The following is a 24,806-nucleotide window of genomic DNA, read 5'->3' as shown; positions in this document are numbered from 1 at the left end:
AAGAGCTTTTTAAAAACTCAAGCTGTGCCACAGCTAGGTCAAATTTGGTACTGCCTGCTTGCTCCTCCCAGTCCAACAAGGCAGAGCCACTCACTGTCTCTGAGAGCCATGCACATAACCCCACTTCCAGGCACAGAGCTGGTTCATGTTGCCATCAAGAAAGTTGTATTAGTATGCTCACAAAAACTATTTAAATGCTCCATAGCCAAATCTCATCAGGGTTTGTTCAGGCAGCATGGCACAAGAAGACAGCATTTTAAAAGGCATGGCTTTTTTTTTTCTCCTACAACTGAGTCAGGAAACCTCTCTTAAAGGAGCTGTGGCATTCTGCCAGTAAATAGCAAGAAGCTGTGTTAAACTGTATTTTTCTGTCTAGAATTAAGATCTCTTGGGTTTTTAACTGGATTTAAGTTTGTCATGTTGGCACCAATCTGTTGCACGGAGGCACCAGATGAAGATGGATCCTTAAAAGAAATCCCACACTAGCTCAGAACTGAGAATAATAGAGGGTTATGTATTTAGGGGTAGACTCACAAATCAATATCCCCTGCTGGAACAAAGAACAGCAACCAAATCCCACCACCAGAAAAGAGGCCAGAAGCATGCTTTACATTGGCATGAATAGTATAAGAGGCCACGCCCAAGTGAGCTAGTAAATTAAAGGCTACTGGCTGTACGATCTCCTACAGAATGTACTTACTCTTATCCTCAGTTTTAAGTATTGTTTCAAGTATTTTCTTTAAGGATGTATTAATGGAAGTGAATTTTTTAGGCCATTCGTATCATAGGAAGTTTTTCTTTCTCCTTCCATTGTGGGAGATAGTTTGGCTGAGTACAGCAGTCCGGGTTAGCATTCATTGGTCTTTTAGAACTTAGAGAGCATTGTTCTCAGCTCTTTTGTTTTCTAAATTTCCATTCTGAAATCAGAAGTTGTTTTACTGAAGAGTTTTAACTTGCATTTTCCTAACTGCAAAGAATAGCAAGAATATTTTAAAATATCTACCAGCCACCTGTATCTGTTCTTTGAGAAGACTCAGTTTAGCTATTTATTTGCTTCTTTTTTTAATTTAATCTTATTATTTTTATTTTGTTTTATTTATATTTTATATTGTTTTATTTTACCTTACAGATCTTTTGAGTATATATTATGGCTTTCATTTAGTGTTTTTATGGAATTTCTGAGTGTACAAACAAGTGTATTTCTGTTTGTTTTTTGTTTTGCTTTGTTTTGGTGTGTGTGTGTGTGTGTGTGTTCTATTGGACTCTTTTCCTTTTATTTATTTGTTTTGTCTAATTCAACTTATTTTGATGGATTTTCTATTATATGTGATTTGTCTTTTTCTCTTGTAGCTTTCAAGACTTATTTCCTTGTTCTATGTACATAAAGTTTTAATAATGATATTCCATGGTGAGTTTATTTTTTGTGATCTTGTCCATATGGTGCTATCAATGGGTTTTGTATCTGTGTAGTGTAGAAGGACCCCACTTGTTCATTTCTGGCTACCCAGCCCCAATATAATTACATAGAAACTGTATTAATTAAATCATTTGTTGGCCTATTAGCTCTAGATTTTTTATTTATTTATTTATTTATTTATTTATTTATTTATTTATTTAAGATTTCTGCCTCCTCCCCGCCACTGCCTCCCATTTTCCTCCCCCTCCTCCAATCAACTCCCCCTCCCTCAGCAGCCTGAAGAGCAGTCAGGGTTCCCTGCCTTGTGGGAAGTCCAAGGATCTCCCACCTCCTTCCAGGTCTAGTAAGGTGAGCATCCAAACAGCCTAGGCACCCACAAAACCAGTGTGTGCAGTAGGATCAAAACCCAGTGCCATTGTTCTTGACTTCTCAGCGGCCCTCATTGTACGCTATGTTCAGCGAGTCCGGTTTTATCCCATGCTTTTTTTAGACCCAGTCCAGCATGGGTTTCTAGCTCTAGATCTTATTGGCTAACTCTTACATATTAATTTAACCCATTTCTTTTAATCTGTGTATCACCATGAGGTCGTGGTCTAGCAGCAAAGTTTTAGCACGTCTGTCTCCAGCGGCTCCATGGTGTCTCCCTGACTCTGCCCTTCCTTCTTCCTGCATTCAGTCCAGCTTTCCCTGCCTACCTAAGTTCTGCCTTGCTATAGGTCTAGTTTCTTTATTCATTAATGGTAATCACAGCACACAGAGGGGAATCCCACATCAGTGTAGTTCTACATTTCCTTAGTTTATGGAAGTTTTCTTATATAATCTTGATGATCTCCTCTATGCCACTGACCTGGGATTTTTCTCTTTCATCTATGGCTAATTTTGAAGATTTGATCTTTTCCTGGTGTCTCACATTTCTTAAATATTCATTTGCTTTGCTTTTAATTTTTTAAAATATTTTTTGTTTGAGTTTTGTAATTCCTCTAGTTTATCTTTGAGTCCTAATATTCAGTCTTTTACTTGATCCAGCCTACTGGTAACATTTCTCTTGAATATTTCAGTTAGATTATTGAGTTTTTCAATTTCATCCTCATTTCATCTTCAGTTCCCTTTAATATTTCTATCTCTTTAATTGACTCTGACTTCAAATTCTCAATTGTGTTCAGCACTTTCGTGATTTATTTTTATTTTCTTGGACATTACTCGGGCATTTATTGTTAATTTCTTGAATTTCAATTAAGTATTTGTTTGTGTCTTATTTAAACCCCTTACATTGTTTCATAAACTTCATAATTGGTCTATTCAATCTGTGTCCTGAGGATCCTCTAGGTAATTCTTGCTAGAGATCATTTCTATAGGTCTAGCTAGTGGGTATGATGGAATACAAGATGTCTTGGCCATTCGTATTGGTTTTGTTTTATGATGTGACAGCATGTGGACTTCTTCCTTTGGCTACATTCTGATATGAGAATCTGGTCTGCCACAGTGCTGAAGCTGCATGACTTGAATTATGTCAGGTAAATCTGGTACATAAACTGTTTACTTGGACTAAGCAAGCATGCAAACACGACTCCTGAACTGTGGATCAGAGAAGGCAATAGGCTAAGGGAAGAATAAAAGATGAAATGAGTGACTCTCCAGGAAACATGGCTGGAAAACAAAGCAAATTTATGGCCTTTAAGTTTAGAACTAGGCATGTGTACACTGAGACGTCAGCAGGTAGCAGGAGGAGCAGGGAAAGGAAGAGGTAACATGCTACAAATGGGGCTGAGAACAAACACATTTGAGGGCCTCAGGTCAGGAGCCTAGGACCAGCAAAGGTGAGCTATAGTAGTCTATTGATGGATTACTTTTCTGATGAGTTCAAGTATCTCCTGACTGGTTTTGGTTTAAAGTTTGTATTATAAGATATTAGAATAGTCATACCTACTTGGTTAATTGTTTATTTCTTTGATGTACCTCTTTCTATATTTTAACTCTAAGGTATTGTCTTTTGTGGTTAAGTAAGTTTCTTTGGAGTCAGGGACAAAAGGGGTCTTGGCTGGATTTTTGTTTTGCTTTGTTTCATTTTTCGAGACAGTGTTTCTCTGTGTGAGAACCCTAGCTCTCCTGGAACTAACTCTTGTAGGCCAGGCTGGCCTTGAACTCACAGAGATTGGCCTGCCTTTGCTTCCTGGCTGTGATTAAAGGCATGTGCCATCACCGCCCTGCCCTGAATCTTGTTTTATAATCCAGTCTGCTAGCCTGTGCAAAGGGAGACCACTAATATTCAGAATTATGATTGACTGATGTATATTAATTCCTTTTGTTGGTTTTGTGGCATTTTCTTAGATATCTTTTGTTTATTTGTCATGATGTGCTTATTTTCCTTCTATGGGCTTTTGAATGTATTCATCCTCTTCGATCTGAAGTATTTCTTCAAATACTTCAAATTCTAATTATACAACAAAAAGATATTGAGGTGTTTTAATTAGTAAATAAATCCCTAAAATTTATGATTTCTTGACAAACATAAATTATGAATCAACAAATTTTACCCCAAAATTCTCTGTGTCATCATGTACTTGCATGCATAAATAGAGTTTGTACTTGTGTAAGTGTAAATACCTATCCTAGGCATTTAGCCCATAATACTTTTAGCTTTCTACTTAGCTTTCTCCCATGTTCCTCTTTCTTATCACAAGACTCATTTCTCTACACTAAAAAGCAATCAATAGAATACATGGTAGCATTCAATACTTTTTCTAAGTATTTCTAATAATAAAGTAGTTTATAGCATATATTCATTTGATTATATAATTTTGAGTTACTGTTGCTTTTAAAAATAAAATTATATTTTAAATAATTTCTCTGCCTTGCTTTTTCTCATTCTGTAAATAAATAATAGAGATCATTCTGAGGCTGGCAAGGCATGAACAAATCCTTTTAAAGGTCCCTTCATGTTTCATGGCGCATCATCATCCCTTGAGCAAAGATCATTACCACTGTATCCAATTTAGTGCCACAGTAAACAGTGACACACTGAGTACCCTCTGTATTAATCTGACTTTTCCCTCTTCGGGAAAACCACCCTGGAAATAGAATCACTAGACCAAAAAGTCATTGGTATATATTTTTTAATTTGAATGGATATAACTTTTATGGGGGAAAAAATAAGTGTAACTATTTTCCACCAACATTATGAGAGAATGCACTTTTCCATGCCTCCCACCAGCGACAGACACTAAATGTCAGACCAATAGATCTGAAACAGTGGCCTACTGTCATTTTATTTGGTACCGACAGCCACTGTGCTCATAGGGCGTCTGGATCTATTCCATTTTGGAGTGCCTCTTCGGATGCTTTAGCTGTCTTCCTTTCACATCTGCTGGTCTTTTCTACTTAGCAATATTTACCTTTTGTCCACTTAATTCTAATTTTGTTCTAAAATTTATCAGTCATTTATTAAGTAAAATGCATTATCAGAGAAATCTGTTTTAAATGATTCTATATAAATAATATAACTTTCTGTGTGTAATTTCTGGATTTCACAGTTTGTATTAAAGTCATTTCATCCATATACTAGATATGCTCTTCTATTTTTCTATTAACAATGATTTTATATTTATTTGAAATGCTTAATCTTATTATATAGTACTGTTCCAAGTTTTTTTTTTTTTTAATGAGTTCATGGGCCAGGAATGTAGCTTAAATCCAGTAATAATCAGATTGCCTAACATATATAGACTCTGGGTCAGGAACATAGCTCAGTAACAGTGTGTTTGCCTAAAATGTATGAGGCTCTGGGCTCAATCCCCAACACTAAAAAGAAGTAAGAAATGAAAGAAAGAGATTTTATTTCTTAATTCCTGCCAATTTGTCAATAGCCATTATTAACACATTGACAAACTTTACAGGGAAGCAGTTCAGAACACAACTCCTTTAGACAAAAGCCCATCCCAACAATGTATAATAATTCTGTGTGTTATGACTTCAACATAAATTATGAACATTCACATTTTAAATGATACATTATTTCGTATTATTTATCTTTGTTTAAAATGTTACTATTTAGACAAAACAAGAATGAGATTACTGAACATTGCTAATTTATGTTAATTACAAGAGCAAATAATGTGTGATTAAAAACAGATTTACACTTTTTCTATAAATAATAATTTATGTTTGCATAAACGATGTACATCAAAAGCATTCATTCTATTATTATATATCATTGTATAATATAAAGTATAACTATATTTTAGTATTTTTCTGTCTCCTGATAAAATAGTCTTTTTTAGCTCTGTATTTGATGTTGACATTTGTGGGCATTTTTGTTTATTTGTTTCTAGACAAGGTCTCACTACGCAGCTCTGGCTTCCTGGAATTCACTTTGCAGTCCAGACCAGACCTGAACTCGCAGAGGTCTGCCTGCGTCTGCCTCCCAAGTGCTGGGGTTAAAGGCGTGAACAACCACCATCCAGCTTTATAGGCATTCTTTAGATTCTGTAAACTTTGGAAAAAGGGAATAAAGAAGTGAGTGTTAAACACATTCAATGGCAAATAGCTGCCGTGTTTTTTCTACCCCACCCGCTGCAGGGTGACTTGACAGCGCTGTTTCAGCAGCATTTCTCTTGCTTGCTCTCCGCTTCTGTGACTTTCTTCTCTTTTTTAAAATTACAGTTTTATTCATAATTCATATGGAGATTGGTTACAGAAAGGAATAGACTTTAAAGGACAACATTCCATACACAGTGAACCCTGATATTTTTGTGTTATTCTAAATACCCAGCCATAATATTAAATAGGAATAATGCCTAGCAGTCTAAATAATTCACTAGCTTAAGATTTCATGAGGCGAACTGTGTTTTTAAGATTATACACACCACAATTTATATAATTTTATAATTGTATGCTTATATTTAAAAGTCCGAATGCAAGATACTGTATTTCAGAAATGATGTGATGATTGTTTTCTGTTTTAACTAAAGTTCCAACATGAATAAGAAAAAGAAAGTCTCTATAAATCCAATCTTTAATGTCAAAATATGCAGCTGTTTTAGAAACCATCTCTTTAGAAATATTTTCTAGCCACCAACCCTGTTTCCACAAGTGCAAGCTCTTCACTGAAAAAAATTCAAAGTCCTTTTAAAGAGTGATGCAGGTCCAGAATCCTAACAAAGAGTAGCAGTCATAAACATTTTAGTTACTATTCATAGTAAAATATGTGACTTTAATTCCAGAGCGTTGAGAATTTATCCACAAGACTATCCATCATTTCTTTTATTTCTTTGTTTATTACATTTACTTTTTCAGACAATATATTCTGATTGTGGTTCCCCCCCACACTCCACCCAAATTCCCCCACCTCCCCACCACCCAACCTTCCCACCTACCCAAATCCCAAATGCACATCCTTTCTTGTTCTCTCTCTTTACAAAACAAATAGGAATCTAAAAGAAAAGAGAAAAAAGAACAAACTCATATATATATATATATATATATATATATATATATATATATATATACTTATGGACAGAAAGACAAAGGGCCAAAGAAAAAGCACAAGAAACACATATAGACATAGAAACACATACACTGGCACACACAGAAATCCCCTAAAACTCAAACGATTAAAAACCATAAAATATATAAACAAAAGACCTGTTGGGCAAGAAAGCGAAGAAGATAAAGAAAAAGGATGGAGGTGGGGCAGAAGGGATGGGGAGGAGGAGGCCCAGACAAAGTATTATGAGACAAAAATACCATTGAGTCCAAGATGGCTGTCTGAACACAGGGGCCTACATCAGGGGAGGGTGTCGAGAAAAGGTGTCTCTGTGTAGCCCTAGTTTGCTTAGAACTCACTCTGTAAATCAGGCTGTTCTCAAAGTCAGAGATCAGCCTACCTCTGCCTCCCAAGCGCTGGGATTAAAGGCCTGTGCCTGCCACTGCCCAGCTATGGGTCCTGCTCTTAGTGTTTGTAGACCCAGTGAGATTCCGCTGTAGAAAACTAACTTTTTATCACTTCTAAAGGAGCCCTGAATATATATTTAGTTTCCCATAGTCCCTCTCTCAGGGCTGAGAAGTGCTTTCAAGAGCATTTGTTACGTAGCCCTCAAATGACAAGTTGGGCGTCCCACAAATGTCTGTAACTCCAGTTCTCAGGAATGAGACATTGCCTATGTTCTGCCATGTGTGTGCAGAGGCATGCACACCTGCTTATGTGTGTGCACATGAAACCGCAAAGACAAATACACACAAAAATAAGTAACTAAACTAAACCTTTAAACAAACAAGAGGAAACTTAAAAAATCATGAAAATAATCCCTTCTCATCAAAAAACTAAAATATCACTGAAGAGATTTATATGTAAAAATGGAAATTTAAGACAGTTATCTCTCTCACACACAAAAAACAAACAAACAAATAAATAAATAAATACATTTGAAGATTTTCAAAATAGTCAAATGACCATGGCAAGTACCTTTCCAAATCGTTCACAGAGTAAAGACTGACCAATTGCTTTCGTCCCTTCTGACTTATTTGGTCTAGTGAAGAAACCAAACCAGCATTGGTATTGTATTCATATGATCAAAAGATTACTGTTTACTAATATCTCCACCACACATTATTGGCCTTTGATCACCAGTGTATAGGAAGCAGGATTGGATGAAGCAGTGACAAAGCAGCCATCAGGTGGTAAAGGCTCAGCCATCACGAATCATTAATACACTGTAAGAATAGTGAGTTATTGGGTTATTTCCTTTCCAGATAGTGTTTATTTAAAAAATTTCTCTCTGGCTCTTTTATGTTTTCTTGATGTTCTTTATTCCCTCTGACTCTTACACTCTTTCTGCCTCCTCCTCCTCCTCCTCCTCCTCCTCCTCCTCCTCCTCCTCCTCCTCCTCCTCCTCCTCAGGATTCCCTTGAGAGCCTTGAGAAGATGAATTTGGTGGAGACATCCCTTTTAGTACTCGGAGGCCTCTCTCTCTCTCTCCCTCTCTCTCTCTCTAATGTCTGACTATGGTTCTCTGTATTTGTTCCCATCTGCTGCAAAAAAAAAAAAAAAAAAAAAAAAGCCTCTCTGATGATGGATGAGCAAGACACTGATCTATAAATATAGCAGAATATCATTTATTGCTATGGTTTGTTTTTGAGGATTTGGTTTGAGGTTGGAGATTGTTTTGGTTTGCTTAGAACAGTAGTATTTGCTTTTCCACTAGGTGACTGGGCTTCCTAATCTCAAGTTACTGGTCAGCCAAGCAGTGTCAGATATGGGTTCCATCTCATGAACTGGATCTTCAATGAAATATTGATTGGTTGCTCCCACAAACTTTGTGCCACCATTGCTCTAGATTCCTTGCAGGCGGGACAGCATTGTAGATCAAAACCTTCTTATCTTTCTGTGGTCCAACATGAAATCTCCCGTGACTCATAGCTCTTCCAAGCCATGAGTCTAGCATCACGGTTGTGTGATGACATTCGACCTAAACACGATCTTCATGAAAATGCTTCAGTTTTCAAAAAGTGTGTGGTTCACCTGTGGGAACAGCAGGGTTTAATTTTGAAGACATTTGCTCTCATTAATGATTTCAAAGGCTCTCTGCCAAAGACCAGTCATAGCCTTAGCATCCTTAAAATCAGTATGTGATGTAAACAAGTCCAAAACGTCTGTCTCTATAACACTTTGAATCATGTCACTGACAATGTAGGTCCAAATTCTCTTTCTCAGAAAAAAAAATGGTTATAAAGCAGGAAAGTTATTTGAATTTGGGGAAGTCAATGGTAGGTTCCAAAACCATCACAGTATTTGTAAAGAGACTAAGATAGTCTTAACTTTCCAAAACACTATTATTTAATTTTTAAGGCTTACTTTTAACTGAAATTTTATCCTAATCTACATATAACATTGAGCAACTGACATGTATCAAGTTCCCTGTGGATTCTACAGATATAATTAAATAAATATGGAAAAGAATATTTTTGTTTTGATGTAATTCTTTTATGCACTGTCATTTTCAATGTTTTTCCATCATAGAGAAGGACATTCTTTTGTCTTTCACTTAAGAATGTGAATTGTAAACATTTTGGCAACAACCATTCCTTAATTTAGTACATTTATTTATTTAGTACATGTTTGTGTAGATTAAGAAAACATTCTTTAAAAGTTGGTGCTGATTATTTTAAACATTTTCATATCTTGTTTATTGAAGTATGTGCCTATGATGACTAACTCAGAGAACAAATTGAAATTGCAACATAAAGCAGACAAAAATATGGTAGATCTATAGTTTAAGCAGCAGTAAGTAAAACTATACCTATATCTGAATAAATGTGGTGTGTGTGTGTGTGTGTGTGTGTGAATCCTAAACACTTGAATGTAAACTTGACCATGATTTACTGGGCTGCCTAAGCCCAAAAGTGATGAATATTTTTAAATTATCAATTTCCCTGTAGTAGAAGAGGCCAACACTTAGGTCCACACGTAATAAATATTCAGGCCATCTCATCTTGAGAACTTATATGGGCAGTGAATTACAAGGACCACTAGAGATCGATTCTGGGTTCATCATAACTCTCTGTGCCAGTAACTCACACCTACTTCATCATTTCTTCCACCCCTGACCATTAGTTAAAACTATAATGAAGTTTGCTGTACAAGATTAGAATTTATTTTGCAGACTTATTCTCAGATCTTTTAATTTTAAAGATTTCCGTTTTCAGGCTTAGTTGAATTGTTAAATGTTTTCTTTTTTTTTTTTTTCATTTCAATCTTGAACATCAGAAAAGCTTAGATGATAATGGTCACAGAATCAGCAAGCCTTAGGTGCTTGCAACCACAGAAAGCAAACAGACAACCATTCCCATGGTTTCAACAAACACCAACTTTATCTTTTAAATCCCAGTCCTTTTATCTTACTAGTGTGATTACAGAACATCAAAGAAGCTGCATTATTCTTTATGGTTTTTGTCACATCTTGTGCCACAATCTATTTATTTAAATAAATGTTATTTTTCAAATTTGATGCTCTATGCCTTAAAGGTGGAGATTACTGTATCTCACCTGCATTTGCTTTCCAGTAGACAAAGTCTCCATGAAATTACATCTTTAATATTGTGAAAGGAGCATAGCAGATGGCCTTGAGATTGAGTTCCAAATCGGCCGCTGATCACTGGTACAGTTTAGAGCAAGCTGGATCACTGCATCCATGACTTAGGTGCCATAGAACTAACTATCTCAAAGTGATGGAAATAGCAATGAAATTCACAAGAAAGGGCATTTTATAAATATAAAAACGTCTCTTGCATGTTATCTATTCTTGAAAAAAAAACATGTTGGATGTTGTCAATAAGGAAAAATTTTATCTTACTGTTTTGGTTTAAATGTCATTTTCCTAAAATTGTTTATGGTGATTTTTCTTAATAAAAGAAAAGATTACAGATCCTATTTTCATGACTTTAGGTTTTAAAGTGAGCCCATAAAAATTTACTAAATTAAAATTTCATGTAAGAATGAATGGGAATATCTCAATCCATAACGAGATTGGTAGGATGGTAAATGATAAGTGTATTTGGTTGTTGTGTGGCCTTCCATGATTAGCACAGAGGGTACCACCTAATAAACAACCAAGTACTTTCTTAATCATCTCACGATGGGAGTATTGAAATCAGAGCAGAGTGACAAGGGCAGTCTACAGGGGGAATGAAATATGCCATCATCCCCTGCACAGTGAGGAGCACAAGTTTGATGGTACACCATTTTGTTTTTCTCTTTACTGGGCCAGAAATGCAAATATTTGAAAAAATAACTTTGAAAGCTTGCATTTCCTCACCTGACAGGAAGAAACTTGCAAAAACAACGATTAGCTTAGTGGAGTGTGCATGAACAAGAAGTGGTCTCCATAGAATACTTGTGTTTAATCAGTTAGGTACATAGATATAGAACGTAAATATTTGAATCTTTGTACAACTATTTCAGGTATCGGAATATTTGACCAAACTATCCAGATTCCTCCCTATGAAAATGAATTTCCTTTCTGTTTAAATTACTTTAAACAGAAACTCTGCATGTGACAACACAGTGTGACAGCAATGTGTGACTTGTCTCAGTAACAGAGCTGTAAACAGATTAAGGAGAGGGGCTCAAGACTTATATCACTCTCAGAAATTCATCTTCAGGGTCTTAGAAGATGCATGAAAACTCTCAGCACACATCTCAGGGGAAAGCCTGTGAATTGAACCTGAGACAATTCTGTGGCTATACTGTAGGAATCTAACAAGACCTCTCTGGGGGCTACCCAATTCTAAGTGTACCTCAGGAGCTTATATAAGGCATTCTACCCTGAGCATCAGTAGATTCAATGTTCACCAATCACAACAGTTCCTGCTTTTAAATGTTTTTTTTTTCTATTTATTGAAAATAACTTTTGCATCCAGATTGTTTTTCTGATACTGGTTTCCCCTCCCTCACCTCCTCTGAGATCCTTCCCACATCTTTATTCGAGAATTTCATCCAATCTATTTATCATATTCTTAACTGCATGACTCCTCCTATATTCACCCTACCCAGCCAGCTTTGAATTTTCTTCATTCTTCCCCATCAAATCCAGATTGTTTCCCAATTACTCTTGGAGGTTGGCTTTCCCTGAACTGTCATTGCCTACTAGGGGTCACGTCACTGAAGAAAGATGGCTTTCCTCCTTACAAAAGCTGTCAAATACCTGAAGCTCCTCAGCAAGTGGAGCTTGCCCCCTGCTAGGACTTCGTCTGGGTTGAGCTTTTACAAATCTTGTGCATCTCGTCACAATTGCTATGAATTTATATGTTTAGTCCCTCTGCTGTGTCCAGAAAGACTGTTTTCTTGAAGGCATCTTTCTCTCTGGCACTTAGGTTGCTTTCACCCTTCTTCCACCAAGTTTCCTCAGCCTTGGCAAAATGACTGTATCCACTCAGGGCTAAGCATGGCATAGTTTCTTTTTTCTTTGCACATTAACCAATTGGGGTCAGGGAGTTTCTGTATCAATTGCCATCTACTTCAAGAAAAAACTTCTCTGATAGAGGCAAGAGATGTTTTGTTTTATGGATACAGCAATAAGATATTAAAAGTCTTTTTTAAATTATACTCATTTAACAAAATAATAGTATTAAATTCTCCCCTATGGCCAAAGACCACAGGTTCTTGGCACCATTAACAGTTCTGGGAATGGGTTCTACCTCATGGAGCAGACATTAGACACAATCAGAAAGAAGTTGGTTACTCCCAAAACATTCATGTCACTATGGGCAAATGGAAATATCCTGTCAGGCCATTCATTATCATAGCTTGTATGGTTCACAGCTGGGTGAGATTGATGGTTACTTTTCTCCAAAAAAAAAAAATACAATGACATATTAATATCTCTAATCTGAGATTCATACATGGAGAACAGTGGCAGTAGATATCATTTTGTGGTCTTCTTTACAATTATCACCTTTGCAATATCACAGTGTGGTCAAGGAAATATGAAGAAAGAGCACGCAGACGCACTTTTGCTCTTTGCTTAATCTAGAATGAAGCCCCACACTGATAAATAAATCAATGCCATTCAATTGATCTGCAATATAAAATGACCTCAAGAAGAAAGGGTAGTTGAAAAACTCTACATCCAACACCTACTCAGATTGATTGGACATTTCCTAGACCAGCTTCTCAATTATTTTCTCTCTTGAAGGATGGCTGTAGCCTTTGCTGAAGGATATTTCAATAGTTAAAATTTGATAATTGAAAACCATCTAAAGGACAATGGTTGAATGCTTTGGGCAATGAAAAATGCCAAGAACATTTTAAAAATTGTATCATGGGTGTTGCTACAGGTTATCATTGCACCATCTTAACACCTCTCTAAAAATTCACTCATAAAGTTTACTAACATTAAAATACTAGACATAACATATGCAATGGCAATGATAATATTGCCACACATTGAGGTGCAATGCACAGCTCACAAAGTGGTACCAAGAGCACTAGAACCCTCTAAGCAAAGTGGGATGTGCTCAGGTATGGAGGACCAGTCTAAAGAAACTGGAAGAGGTCCTAAAAGACATAGTACAAAATCAACTCCAAAAAATCAGTTGCCTTCCTATACACTAAGGATAAGGAAGCAGAGAGGGAAATCAGAGAAGCATCACCTTTCACGATAGCCACAAATAGCATAAAATACCTTGGGGTAACTCTGACCAAGGAAGTGAAAGATCTATTTGGCAAGAACTTTAAGTCTTTGAAGAAAGAAATTGAAGAGGACACCAGAAAATGGAAGGACCTCCCTTGCTCTTGGATTGGGAGGATCAACATAGTAAAAATGGCAATTCTACCAAAAGCAATCTATAGATTCAACGCAATCCCCATCAAAATCCCATCAAAATTCTTCACAGATCTGGAGAAGACAATAATCAACTTTATATGGAAAAACAAAAAACCCAGGATAGCCAAAACAATCTTATACAATAAAGGATCGTCTGAAGGCATTACCATCCCTGACTTCAAACTCTATTACAGAGCTACAGTACTGAAAACGGCTTGGTACTGGCATAAAAACAGAGAAGTCGACCAATGGAATAGAATAGAAGACCCTGACTTTAGCCCACAAACCTATGAACACCTGATTTTCGATAAAGAAGCTAAAAGTATACAATGGAAAAAAGAGAGCATCTTCAACAAATTGTGCTGGCAAAACTGGAAGTCAATCTGTAGAAGAATGAAAATAGATCCATATCTATCACCATGCACAAAACTCAAGTCCAAATGGATTAAAGACCTCAATATCAGTCCAAATACACTGAACCTGATAGAAGAGAAAGTGGGAAGTACTCTACAACACATGGGCACAGGAGAACACTTCCTACGTACAACCCCAGCAGCACAAACACTAAGGACATCATTGAATAAATGGGACCTCCTGAGACTGAGAAGCTTCTTTAAAGCAAAGGACACTGTCACTAAGACAGAAAGGCAACCCACTGACTGGGAGAAGATCTTCACCAACCCCGCAACTGACAAAGGTCTGATATCCAAAATATACAAAGAACTCAAGAAATTAGACCGTAAAAGGTTAATCAATCCAATTATAAAATGGGGCACTGAGCTGAACAGAGACTTTTCAACAGAAGAAGTTCAAATGGCCAAAAGACACTTAAGATCGTGCTCAACTTCCTTAGCAATCAGGGAAATGCAAATCAAGACAACATTAAGATACCATCTTACACCGGTCAGAATGGCTAAAATCAAAAACACCAATGATAGCCTCTGCTGGAGAGGTTGTGGAGAAAGGGGCACTCTCATCCATTGCTGGTGGGAATGCAAACTTGTGCAACCACTTTGGAAAGCAGTGTGGCGGTTTCTCAGGAAAGTCGGGTTCAACGTACCTCTCGACACAGCAATACCACTATTGGGAATATACCCAAGAGATGCCCAAACATACAACAAAAGTATATGCTCAACTATGTTCATAGCAGCATTGTTTGTAATAGCCAGAACCTGGAAACAACCTAGATGTCCTTCAATGGAAGAATGGATGAAGAAAGTATGGAATATATACATATTAGAGTACTACTCAGCAGTAAAAAACAATGACTTCTTGAATTTTGCATACAAATGGACGGAAATTGAAAACACTATCCTGAGTGAGGTAAGCCAGACCCAAAAAGAGGAACATGGGATGTACTCACTCATATTTGGTTTCTAGCCATAAATAAAGGGCATTGAGACTATAATTCGTGATTCTAGAGAAGCTAAATAAGAAGGTGAACCCAAAGAAAAACATATAAGCATCCTCCTGAATATTAACCTTCATCAGGCGATGAAAGAAGACAGAGACAGAGACCAACATTGGAGCACTGGACTGAAGTCTCACGATCCAAAGGAGGAGCAGAAGGAGAGTGAGCACGAGCAAGGAACTCAGGACGGCGAGGGGTGCACCCACACACTGAGGCAATGGGGATGTTCTATCGGGAACTCACCAAGGCCAGCTGGCCGGGGACTGAAAAAGCATGGGACAAAACCGGTCTCGCTGAACATAATGGACAATGAGGACTACTGAGAACTGAAGAACAATGGCAATGGGTTCTTGATCCTATTGCACGTAATGGCTTTGTGGGAGCCCAGGTAGTTTGGATGCTCACCTTAATAGACCTGGATGGAGGTGGGTGGTCCTTGGACCTCCCACAGGGCAGAGAAACCTGCTTGCTCTTTGGGCTGAGGAGGAAGGAAGACTTGATTGGGGGAGGGAATGGGAGGTGGTGGCGGGGAAGAGGCAGAAATCTTTAATAATTAAATAAATTAATTAATAATAAAAAAAAGACATAGTGACTATTGACACAAAAGAGAACAGGTCAAAATGGGTTCCTAGAGAAAGTTTCAATGTCACTGATATATCTCAAAAACTATAGACTTAAACAGAGGAATCTGGAAATAGAACACACATTTGATGTCTGGTATAAAAGATCAGAAAAAGAAAAAAAATGGAGTAATTCTGCAGACATGAGATTCAATGCAGGAGAAAATTAGCCAGCTATTTCCAGTTTCTCCTATATCAGCACTTTGGATTCTATCCCTGTTAACTTTCCTTATACTTTATCTGTAGAAAAGTGTTCCATACACCAATATTTCATCAGCAGCAACAGAAATATTTAAAGAATGCAATGCATATTGTCAGGGTTGCTGAAACAAATACTCCCACATTTTGAGCCTCCAATATTCGATGTAGTAAATTTGTTACTTGATCTTGTATCTTTATTTCTAATACTAGAATCCTCTGGTGATTATGATGGTTGTAGTCTGGGGAATTACCCTAAGAATTTTAGTTTATTCCTTATTTCATGAGAAACATTTTATTGAAAAAGCAAAAAATGTAAAGCCATAGCAGGTGACAAATGGGCCCTAAACTGTCCCTTTTAAATCTAGAATTATACCAGATATGGTGGCACATGATTTTAATCCCCAGCACTCAGGAAGTGGAGGCAGTTGGATTTCTGTTTGAGGCCAACCTGGTCTACATAGTAAAGTTTTTCAGAGTCAGAACTACATAGTTAGACCTGTCTTTTTACAAAAAAGAAAAGAGAAAAGAAAAGAAAAGGGGAAGAAAGAAGGAAGAAAAGAAAAGCAAAAATCATTAAGTTCTCAAATAACTTGAGGAAAACTGATGTATCTACATATGTACATATATATATTTAACTGTGCATCCAAACTTTCAGAGATACTACACTTTAGATAAAAACAAGTTCCTCTGCCCTGTCTTTAAACTGCTTTACATAGGACCAAATAACAAGCTATTAAATTAATACTAAGTAGTTTTGTTTACTGTATGTATTTTTCTCAAATAATTTATCTTTCACTGGAATGTTATAGGACAGCAAGTGATATGTAACTGATGGTCTATGTGTTAAGATACTTTCAAATACTTGTTCAGTTAATTTCTGAAGGCAATTTTATGTCATAAAATAATATAATTTTGTCTCTATCTCATAACAAATTATTCTTGAATGAATGAAGTCATGTTTTGGTTCCTTTTTATTGCGCAAACTAAAACACCACCATAATGTCAAGCTGAAGTAATTGCAGGCATCGTTCTCTTGACCCTTTGACAATATCATTAGAGTTACCAGTGGTTTGCTCCTTGTAGGCCTCTATATTTCTTTTTTTTTTTTTTTTTTTGGTTTTTCGAGACAGGGTTTCTCTGTGGTTTTGGAGCCTGTCCTGGAACTAGCTCTTGTAGACCAGGCTGGTCTCGAACTCACAGAGATCCACCTGCCTCTGCCTCCCAAGTGCTGGGATTAAAGGCGTGCGCCACCACCGCCTGGCATCTCTATATTTCTTTTATTTCTTTATATTATTTTCTCTGAGACAATGTCTCCCTATGTAGCTCTGGCTGTCCTAGAACTCACTATATAGACCAGGCTGGCCTCAAGCTCACAGAAATCCACCCAAGTTCTGGGACTAAAGACATTCACAAATGTGCCTGCTTGATGAGTCTATATTTCATGAAGAAAAATTACTTCGTAGTTTAAAATAGATGAATGAGCTGTGCAGTTTACTGCTTTAATCCCAGCACTCTGGAGGCAGAGGCAGTGGGATCTCTGAGTCTGAGGCCAACCTGGTCTACAAAGTGAGTTCCAGATCAGACAGGGTTGCACAAAGAAACCATGTCATGAGAACAAACACTATGAGAATATGCTTGCTTCTGTCTTCTGTGTTCTAGGATTAAAGGCATGTACCACTATACCTGACAAAGAATCAGGTGACACAATATTTTTAAGATTTTTTTTTACAATTTAAATTATGTGTGTGTATGTTTGTATGCTTGTGGGTATTTGCATGTAACTATAGACCCTTCAGAAAACAGGCATCGGAGCTGGTGCTGAATGGCTGTGAACCACCTGATGTGGGTTCTAGAAACAGAACCTGGGTCCTCTGGATGAACAGCCAGTGCTCTTAACCATTAAACCGTCTCTTTGATCCTAATTCAACTTTTTATGGAGCCTGTCTGCTTTGTAAGATATAGTTTCTGGTACTGTGTTAACACTGGACCAGGATCTTTTTTCTTTCTATTTTCCTATGGCAGGAACTCTCGGTCAAAGCCAGAACTCACTAATATGGCTAGTCTCTCTAGCCAGCTTGCTCTGAGTATCCCTGTCTCTGTCCCTGTCTCATTCCAAGGCTGGCAGTATAGGTGAGCGGCCATGCAGTACAGGTGAGCTGCCATGCCGATCTAGCATTTATCTGAGATCAAGGGATCTGATTCTTTGATCCTTTTGCTTATAGTAAGCATTTTGGTCATTGAACCATCTTCAATGTCCACTTTCATGTTAATAATGTTACATTCTTCTTTTAATGTAAACAAAATAACTTTGGGGTTATTTATTTGTTCTATGAATTCATTCAATTTTATCTTTATATTTAACATTTTCCAGATAAATTTTATTAAGATATTTATCACAATGTCTTATTTCATTCCTTTTTAAATTTTTTAAATTTTATTTTATCTGAATATATATCCATATACCACATACATGCCTGGTGCCCAGGGATGCCAGAAGTAGGTGTCAGATCCCCTAGGATTGGAGTACAAAAGGTTGTAAGCTAACATGTGGGTGCTGGGAATCAAACCCAGGTCCTCTAGAGAAGTAGCTCTCAACCCGTGGGTTACCACCCCTTTGGGTGCTTGAGCGACCTTTTCATAGGAATTGCCTAAGACTACCAGAAAACATAAATATTTACATTATGAGTCATAGTAGTAACAAAATTACAGCTATAAAGCAGCAACAAAAATAATTTTATGGTTCAGGGTCACCACAATATAAGTCTTAAAGACTCACAGTACTAGGAAGGCTGAGAAACAGTGCTCTTGAAGAGCAGGCCCTCTCTCCAGCCCCTTCACAATTGCTTTCATGATAAATCTGTGCATTAGTTACTATTAGTTATTATCACTGTGACCTAACATCTGAGAAAACAACTTAAGAGTAGAAGGACCATAGCTTCAAAGGTTTCAGACCATGGTTTCCTGGCATTGTTATTTCTGCCCTGCATATGGTAGGGCAGAGAGCATCATGATGGAAGGACATGCAGGAAGGAGGTGAGCACTTCACCTTAGGTGTGACCAGAAGCAGGGACAAAGAGGAAGGACCCAGGTCAAGAAATATCTTCCAAGGCAAGCAGCCTGCTGCCAAGAGTTATACAGACTCCCACGGGTCTATGCAGTTCTGTCAATGAACTGAAGAAGTCTATGCCCGCGTGAGCCATCCACATCTGAACCATACCACCAGTTGTAACCTTAGCCTTCTACATGTGATCCTTTTGGGGAGACATGTCAATTCCAAACCATAACAGAGGACTCTCATGTGAGGTATTGTTGACTGAAAAAGTCACTAAACTATATTGTAGATGACCCACTATGAATTTAATGTTCCCAAGTATTGATAAAGAATGTTGTAGAATTATTTTCCTCATTGTAATTGCTATCAAAGGAAAAAGACTTCTTTAGGAAAAAAGATATCACAATAATGCATAAGACAAGATTTTCTAATACATGTTAACAAAACATTCAATAGGGATTTATTTTAGCTCCACTTGTAAGAGCTCCATTCTCTGTATTTGGAAAGAGATGAGTTCAGAAGGACAAAGAAGATACCATGAAGTGGGTAGAGTGGTACTAGTAATTTCTCCCTAATGTGAGTTGTGAGCTTTTATGTAAAACATGGTCGTTAATGTGGAATGTCCATCTGTATATGTGTTACTTTTATTGGCTAATGAATAAGACTGTTTTAGCCAATGGCTTAGCAGAGTAAAGCCAGGCAGGAAATTTAAACATAGATATATAAAGATTGTAGGCAGAATTAGAGAGACACCATGTAGCTACTGAAGGAGACAGACACCAGAACATTACCGGTAGACCACAGCCTCATGGTGATACACAGATTAAGAGAAATGGGCTAATTAAAGATGTAAGAGCTACGAGGAATACGCCTAAGCTATTGGCCAAACAATGTTGTAATTAATACAGTTTCTGTATGATTATTTGGATCTGGGCAGAGGGGAAACAAATGAGCAGTCTCCACTTACAGGTCATGAGGAAGCATCATTGAGTGTAAAGAAATGTGTCTAGTTTAGAGGCCTAGTAACCTAACAGAATCAGTACCTCTTAATAATTCTAGAAGCATAGATTGTAAGAGTTCCTCAGATGAAATTCTAAGTAGCTAGACTTGCTGCAAGCTCAGAGACATGCCTTTAACCTTCTTCCGAGCCACATAACATCTACAACTCAAGGACCCTTTTATTGTAAGCCACGTTCTCTAGATACATGGCTAGTGCTCTTGTTTCATCACATTTCCAGAAGAGCTACAGACTAACAGAAACACAAATATGTGTTTATGCAAACATATCTATCCTATAATTTCGCATATACTTTTGAAATATTTATTATTCTATGCAATTTTTAACCTTAAGTCCCTATTTTGTCCCATCCCCTTATCTTCACAGGTAAAGTACGGAAACTATGCTTTTGTATGGGATGCAGCTGTATTGGAATATGTGGCTATCAATGACCCAGACTGCTCCTTCTACACTGTGGGGAATACCGTTGCTGACCGGGGGTATGGCATCGCACTGCAGCACGGCAGCCCCTACCGAGATGTGTTTTCACAAAGGTAAGGCTATTAAATGGTCTAAACAGAAAAGGGGGAGTTTAGATTATAAAAAGGTACTTAGCTACACTGTCTGTTGCATCATATTTTTCTTCCTATTATGAAAAACACTATATGAAAACAGTTCCTAGAAGTGATGTCATACAAGTAATTTCTTGCATAAAACATGTCCATTTCTTCATAAATAAGATGAAAGTATTATTGTATATAACTTCTTTCACTTTCCAAAATTTTATGTGTCAAATAGAGTAGATATGTTCAAATTTGTGATGGAAGCTAAGCAATGTAGTCTACACTTAAGGAAGTGAACAACGTGGCGTTGTAGAAATTAACTTGATTCTGAGAATATTAATGCACAAAATGTACTTTGGGACAAATTAGAATACCAATTTTCAGATATGTTTGTGTGTGAATATATATATATTCATGAGAATTTCATGAAGGAAATGGTAAAACCTTTGAAATCCTCCATTTGATATTAAAGCGTACATGAGATATTTGTGGTGGAACACAAGGAAAAGCTTATAGAGATAATACATCCAGCTTCAAACTAGGATGTTCTGTGACAGGAAACTGCTTAAGAAAGTTTTACAATAATTTTAGATTAATAATTTCTATCAGAGAGAGTCACGGCATCTCATTCTCTTTACAAGACAAACTTTGACTCCAGAGAGGGTCACTATCTTCTAGGTAGAGATATTGTTCATGTGTTAATAATTGTAACCTTTATTATTTGATACTCCCTAGAAGATAATGACAGATCAGAAGAGCACTTGGATTCAGACAGCAAGCACTAAGCATAAATCACAGAAGTGGTTCTTCAAATTATAAAATAGCAAAAGGACAGTAAAGTCAGATAGTGGGGGTCGACAAAGCACCCATCCATAGCTTATGCCATAGCTCTTCCATTAAGTAACCATAGAAAAGCTAGACCTTTTTCCTTCTCTGAAAAATGAGGAAGACTTATTCTAATCATTTATATTCATCAATTATTTTAAAAACAAAACAAGCTCCAAAGAATTAGTGATTTACAAGAGTAAATCATGTCTATTCCTGAACCACGAGGTCTGGCTTCTGCTCTGAACTGTGAGTCATCTGAAGATCGCTTTCTATTCAGCTCCCAGTTGTTTGGCCCAAGTTGGCAAAGCATCCTCTAGATTATCCAGTTCTCACTGCAAAAGAGAGTGCCATGTATTTGTTGTTCTACCTCACTTCCTTCTTAGATGCAGCACACATCCCTCTACTCATACCACACTCAACAGGTTAAAAATCAATGGAGCAGACCATTGTACTCCCCCTACAAGGAAGAGGTACACAGTTATAAACAATTATCTAATATTCTATCAATACTTTTTTGTCCTACATAAATAAAAAACAAAACACATATAGCTGAAAAGCAAAAAAGGTTGAAATAATGATTAATCAAACAAAAATATTTATTGATGAGCAGATTCTAAGAGAAAAAAGCTGAAAAATCAATAATACCACAGGGAAATTGAACACAATATACTTGCAGCTTAGTTGGAAATTCAAAATCCATTCATATGAAATAATAACAGCAAAGACATTTCTGTAAATGTGCACAATGTGCACTGACACATGCATCTATATACAAAATACCAAATCTACTTGTGTATTTAGTATTAAATTGTGTAGTTGAGACGTTAAAAAGAACTGAAGAGAATAATAAGGATAATTAAGCAATGGGAAAATGATTAAAAGTTCTCCAGAGATGGTGAGCCTTGAACTTGATATCCAAAAGATTAGCTGAGAACAGTTAAGTTGAAAGGAAATAGATAATTCATAATAAAATAATAAAAACCACAGGAAAGAATAGATAACAGCAGAATGGATTGAGAAACCGATAAGGAAATTCTTGTCTAAAAGAACACTTGAAATTTTTATAACAGGCCATGAGCAGTACAAAAGCCTATTGTTGGTGCTGGAGCCCGTGAGTAAGATAGCAAAGTTGGCATTAAGGGGAAGGCTACACCCATCTTTTGTGAAAGATGGAATTGAATTGGCAAAACCTCGAGCAAACATGGTAACTTAAGGCAGTGAAGGTCTGATCTAAACTGGCCAAAGAGAGTGAGGAAAGAGAAAAGGTGCTTCTGAGAAATGAGGGCATGGTTACTTTCCATGTGAGTATGGAAAAAATGATCAAGTGAAATGCAGTTTGGTTCCCTCCTGAAGGACCCACAGAGAAGTCCAGCGAGTTCATGATGTCATCTGAGAACAGGGTATTGATTATTCATAATGGTTAAGTGATATACATGCCACTAAAAATACTCTTACTTATAAGATCTTATTTCTTGGTCTTTATGCAAAGAATGCAGTAAAATTGAAAGCAATCACAGATCTATTAAATTAATCATAACAAGCGCTTTTTTCTTAGCATCTCTGGAGCCCTTCCTTATCAGAGATTTTAATTCTGAAGAAACAGACTCCACTTCACTTCTAAAATGCAATGTTAAGCATTGGGCATTGTTTCTCTGTTTAATCTTCATTGTCGATATGGGAAACTAGAATTTCCCTTTCTATGTAGTTCTCTTTAATATCAATACTGGGCAGCTTGATTCCTAGGCCCCCTGGAGGAAGATGGAGCCAGGATTGGAATATTACTGCACAGTCAAGCATGTGTCAGTTCATTTCCTCAAATGCATGTTCAACAGAATCTCTGCCTGGAATTAGAGTACATTTGGAGTCTATCACTATTAAGAAAATGGGATCATTTTATTAGCTGGATTTAAAGGGTAGATGGAACATTAAAGGTAACAACTGTCAACACTGGCGATTCTAGCTGCAACTTTGATGGATCAGCCCATCCCAAGCACTGATTAGAACAGATTACCAGAAGCTGCTGTGGCTGTTTTCAATGAAAATGAAAATACTCTGATTGATAATTTCAGAGTCAATTTTCATTATTTTTCGGATGACTCTGTGTCTGTATCAAAGAAATATAATATATATTGAATATCACTTCTAAAATAAAAATACATATTGATATAGTAACTATTTGTATTACCTTCTTTTTTCTATTTGTCAGATTTTTCAGATGCTTGTGTATGTTATAAAGATGTCACGCAGTCATAGGCAATGTTGCACAGTTGCTTGTCACAGATTTGCATGTAAGTGCAGGACTATTACAATACAAATACTGATGCTGAGTAGATACCTAGGCTGAAATGAACTCAGAAAACAGGGACTGTACTCATTTTGTAATCATGTGTGAGTACATGACTTCAAAACCAGCAAGTGCTACAACATATGCTTTTTTGTTTCTTTAGTCTAAAAAAGAAAAAAAAAACTAGGTAAGCAGCCATCCAAAGTTTAAAATCATTCTATAACTCCTAGTTCAGGCACAGAATGCACTGTAAGTGTTGTCTATCATGCTAATACATAAGCTTGTCTTTTGACATATACAAGGACTTTTAGTTTCTGCTGCCAGCTTACCTTTGTGCATACCAAAGAGACAAAACTCTTCTAGCAAATTTTATGGAAGTGTGTGTGTGTGTGTGTCTGTGTGTGTGTGTGTGTGTGTGTATGTGAGAGAGAGAGTGAGCACTTACTGGTTCTTAGCTATTTGCTTATCTTTTAAATAGTAGTTATTATTCAATCAATTTTGAAAAATAAAATCATAATCAGTCAAATATTTTATTAACAAGTTTAAGAAGAATGTAATTTTGAGATTGATCTGCTTGAACTATTAAATTAGCTGCAGAGTTGAACTCAGAATTTTAACTTTTCAAAAGCCTAAAATGATATCCCTCCATATATATGGGAGTGTACATGTGTGTGCATATATGGGAGTGTACATGTGTGTGCATGTTTGCATGTGTGGATATACACACATATGTATATTTAGGAATTTTACATATATACTAACCTCTCTTCTCAAAACTTAGACGCTATCAAGAAAACTTAACTTCTGAGTCTAATGTCATTGTTTATGAAGAAGAAACATGACTTACCAATTGCTTTTGTCTCTTAAACCCTGGATGTGGATGAATGTGTTATCCCTGGCTTACACAGAAACAAGGTTGTCTTCTTAGATAGTGGTTAACATTCATGAAAGACTTAATGAGTGAAAGGAACTTTGCACAATAAGATCCCTGTCTATATTAAGTACCAATCCCAACATAAGCTTCTAAACACTGTTACTAACCTCATTTTACATTTGAGAAAACTTATTTAAAGATTTACAGCTTTCCAAAGTCACGAAGCTGAGTGGCAGGGATAC

General features: G+C 36.8%; 1 protein-coding gene across 3 annotated transcripts in view; it reads left to right on the top strand.

The window, feature by feature from the left end:
- Positions 1-24,806, top strand: part of Grid2 (glutamate ionotropic receptor delta type subunit 2) — a 1,426,614-nt gene that overhangs the window by 1,236,274 nt on the left and 165,534 nt on the right. For all 3 annotated transcript variants that reach the window (XM_057772140.1, XM_057772147.1, XM_057772131.1), the window contains exon 14: positions 20,403-20,569. In XM_057772140.1, coding sequence (XP_057628123.1) covers positions 20,403-20,569 — 167 coding nt within the window. The remainder of the gene's footprint in view (positions 1-20,402; positions 20,570-24,806) is intronic.

Source organism: Chionomys nivalis, chromosome 1 (genome assembly GCF_950005125.1).
Source record: "Chionomys nivalis chromosome 1, mChiNiv1.1, whole genome shotgun sequence".
In the NCBI taxonomy this organism is placed as follows: Eukaryota; Metazoa; Chordata; class Mammalia; order Rodentia; family Cricetidae; genus Chionomys; species Chionomys nivalis.
The sequence above is the reverse complement of the archived record's forward strand: the minus strand, read 5'-3'. Positions and strand labels throughout refer to the sequence as shown.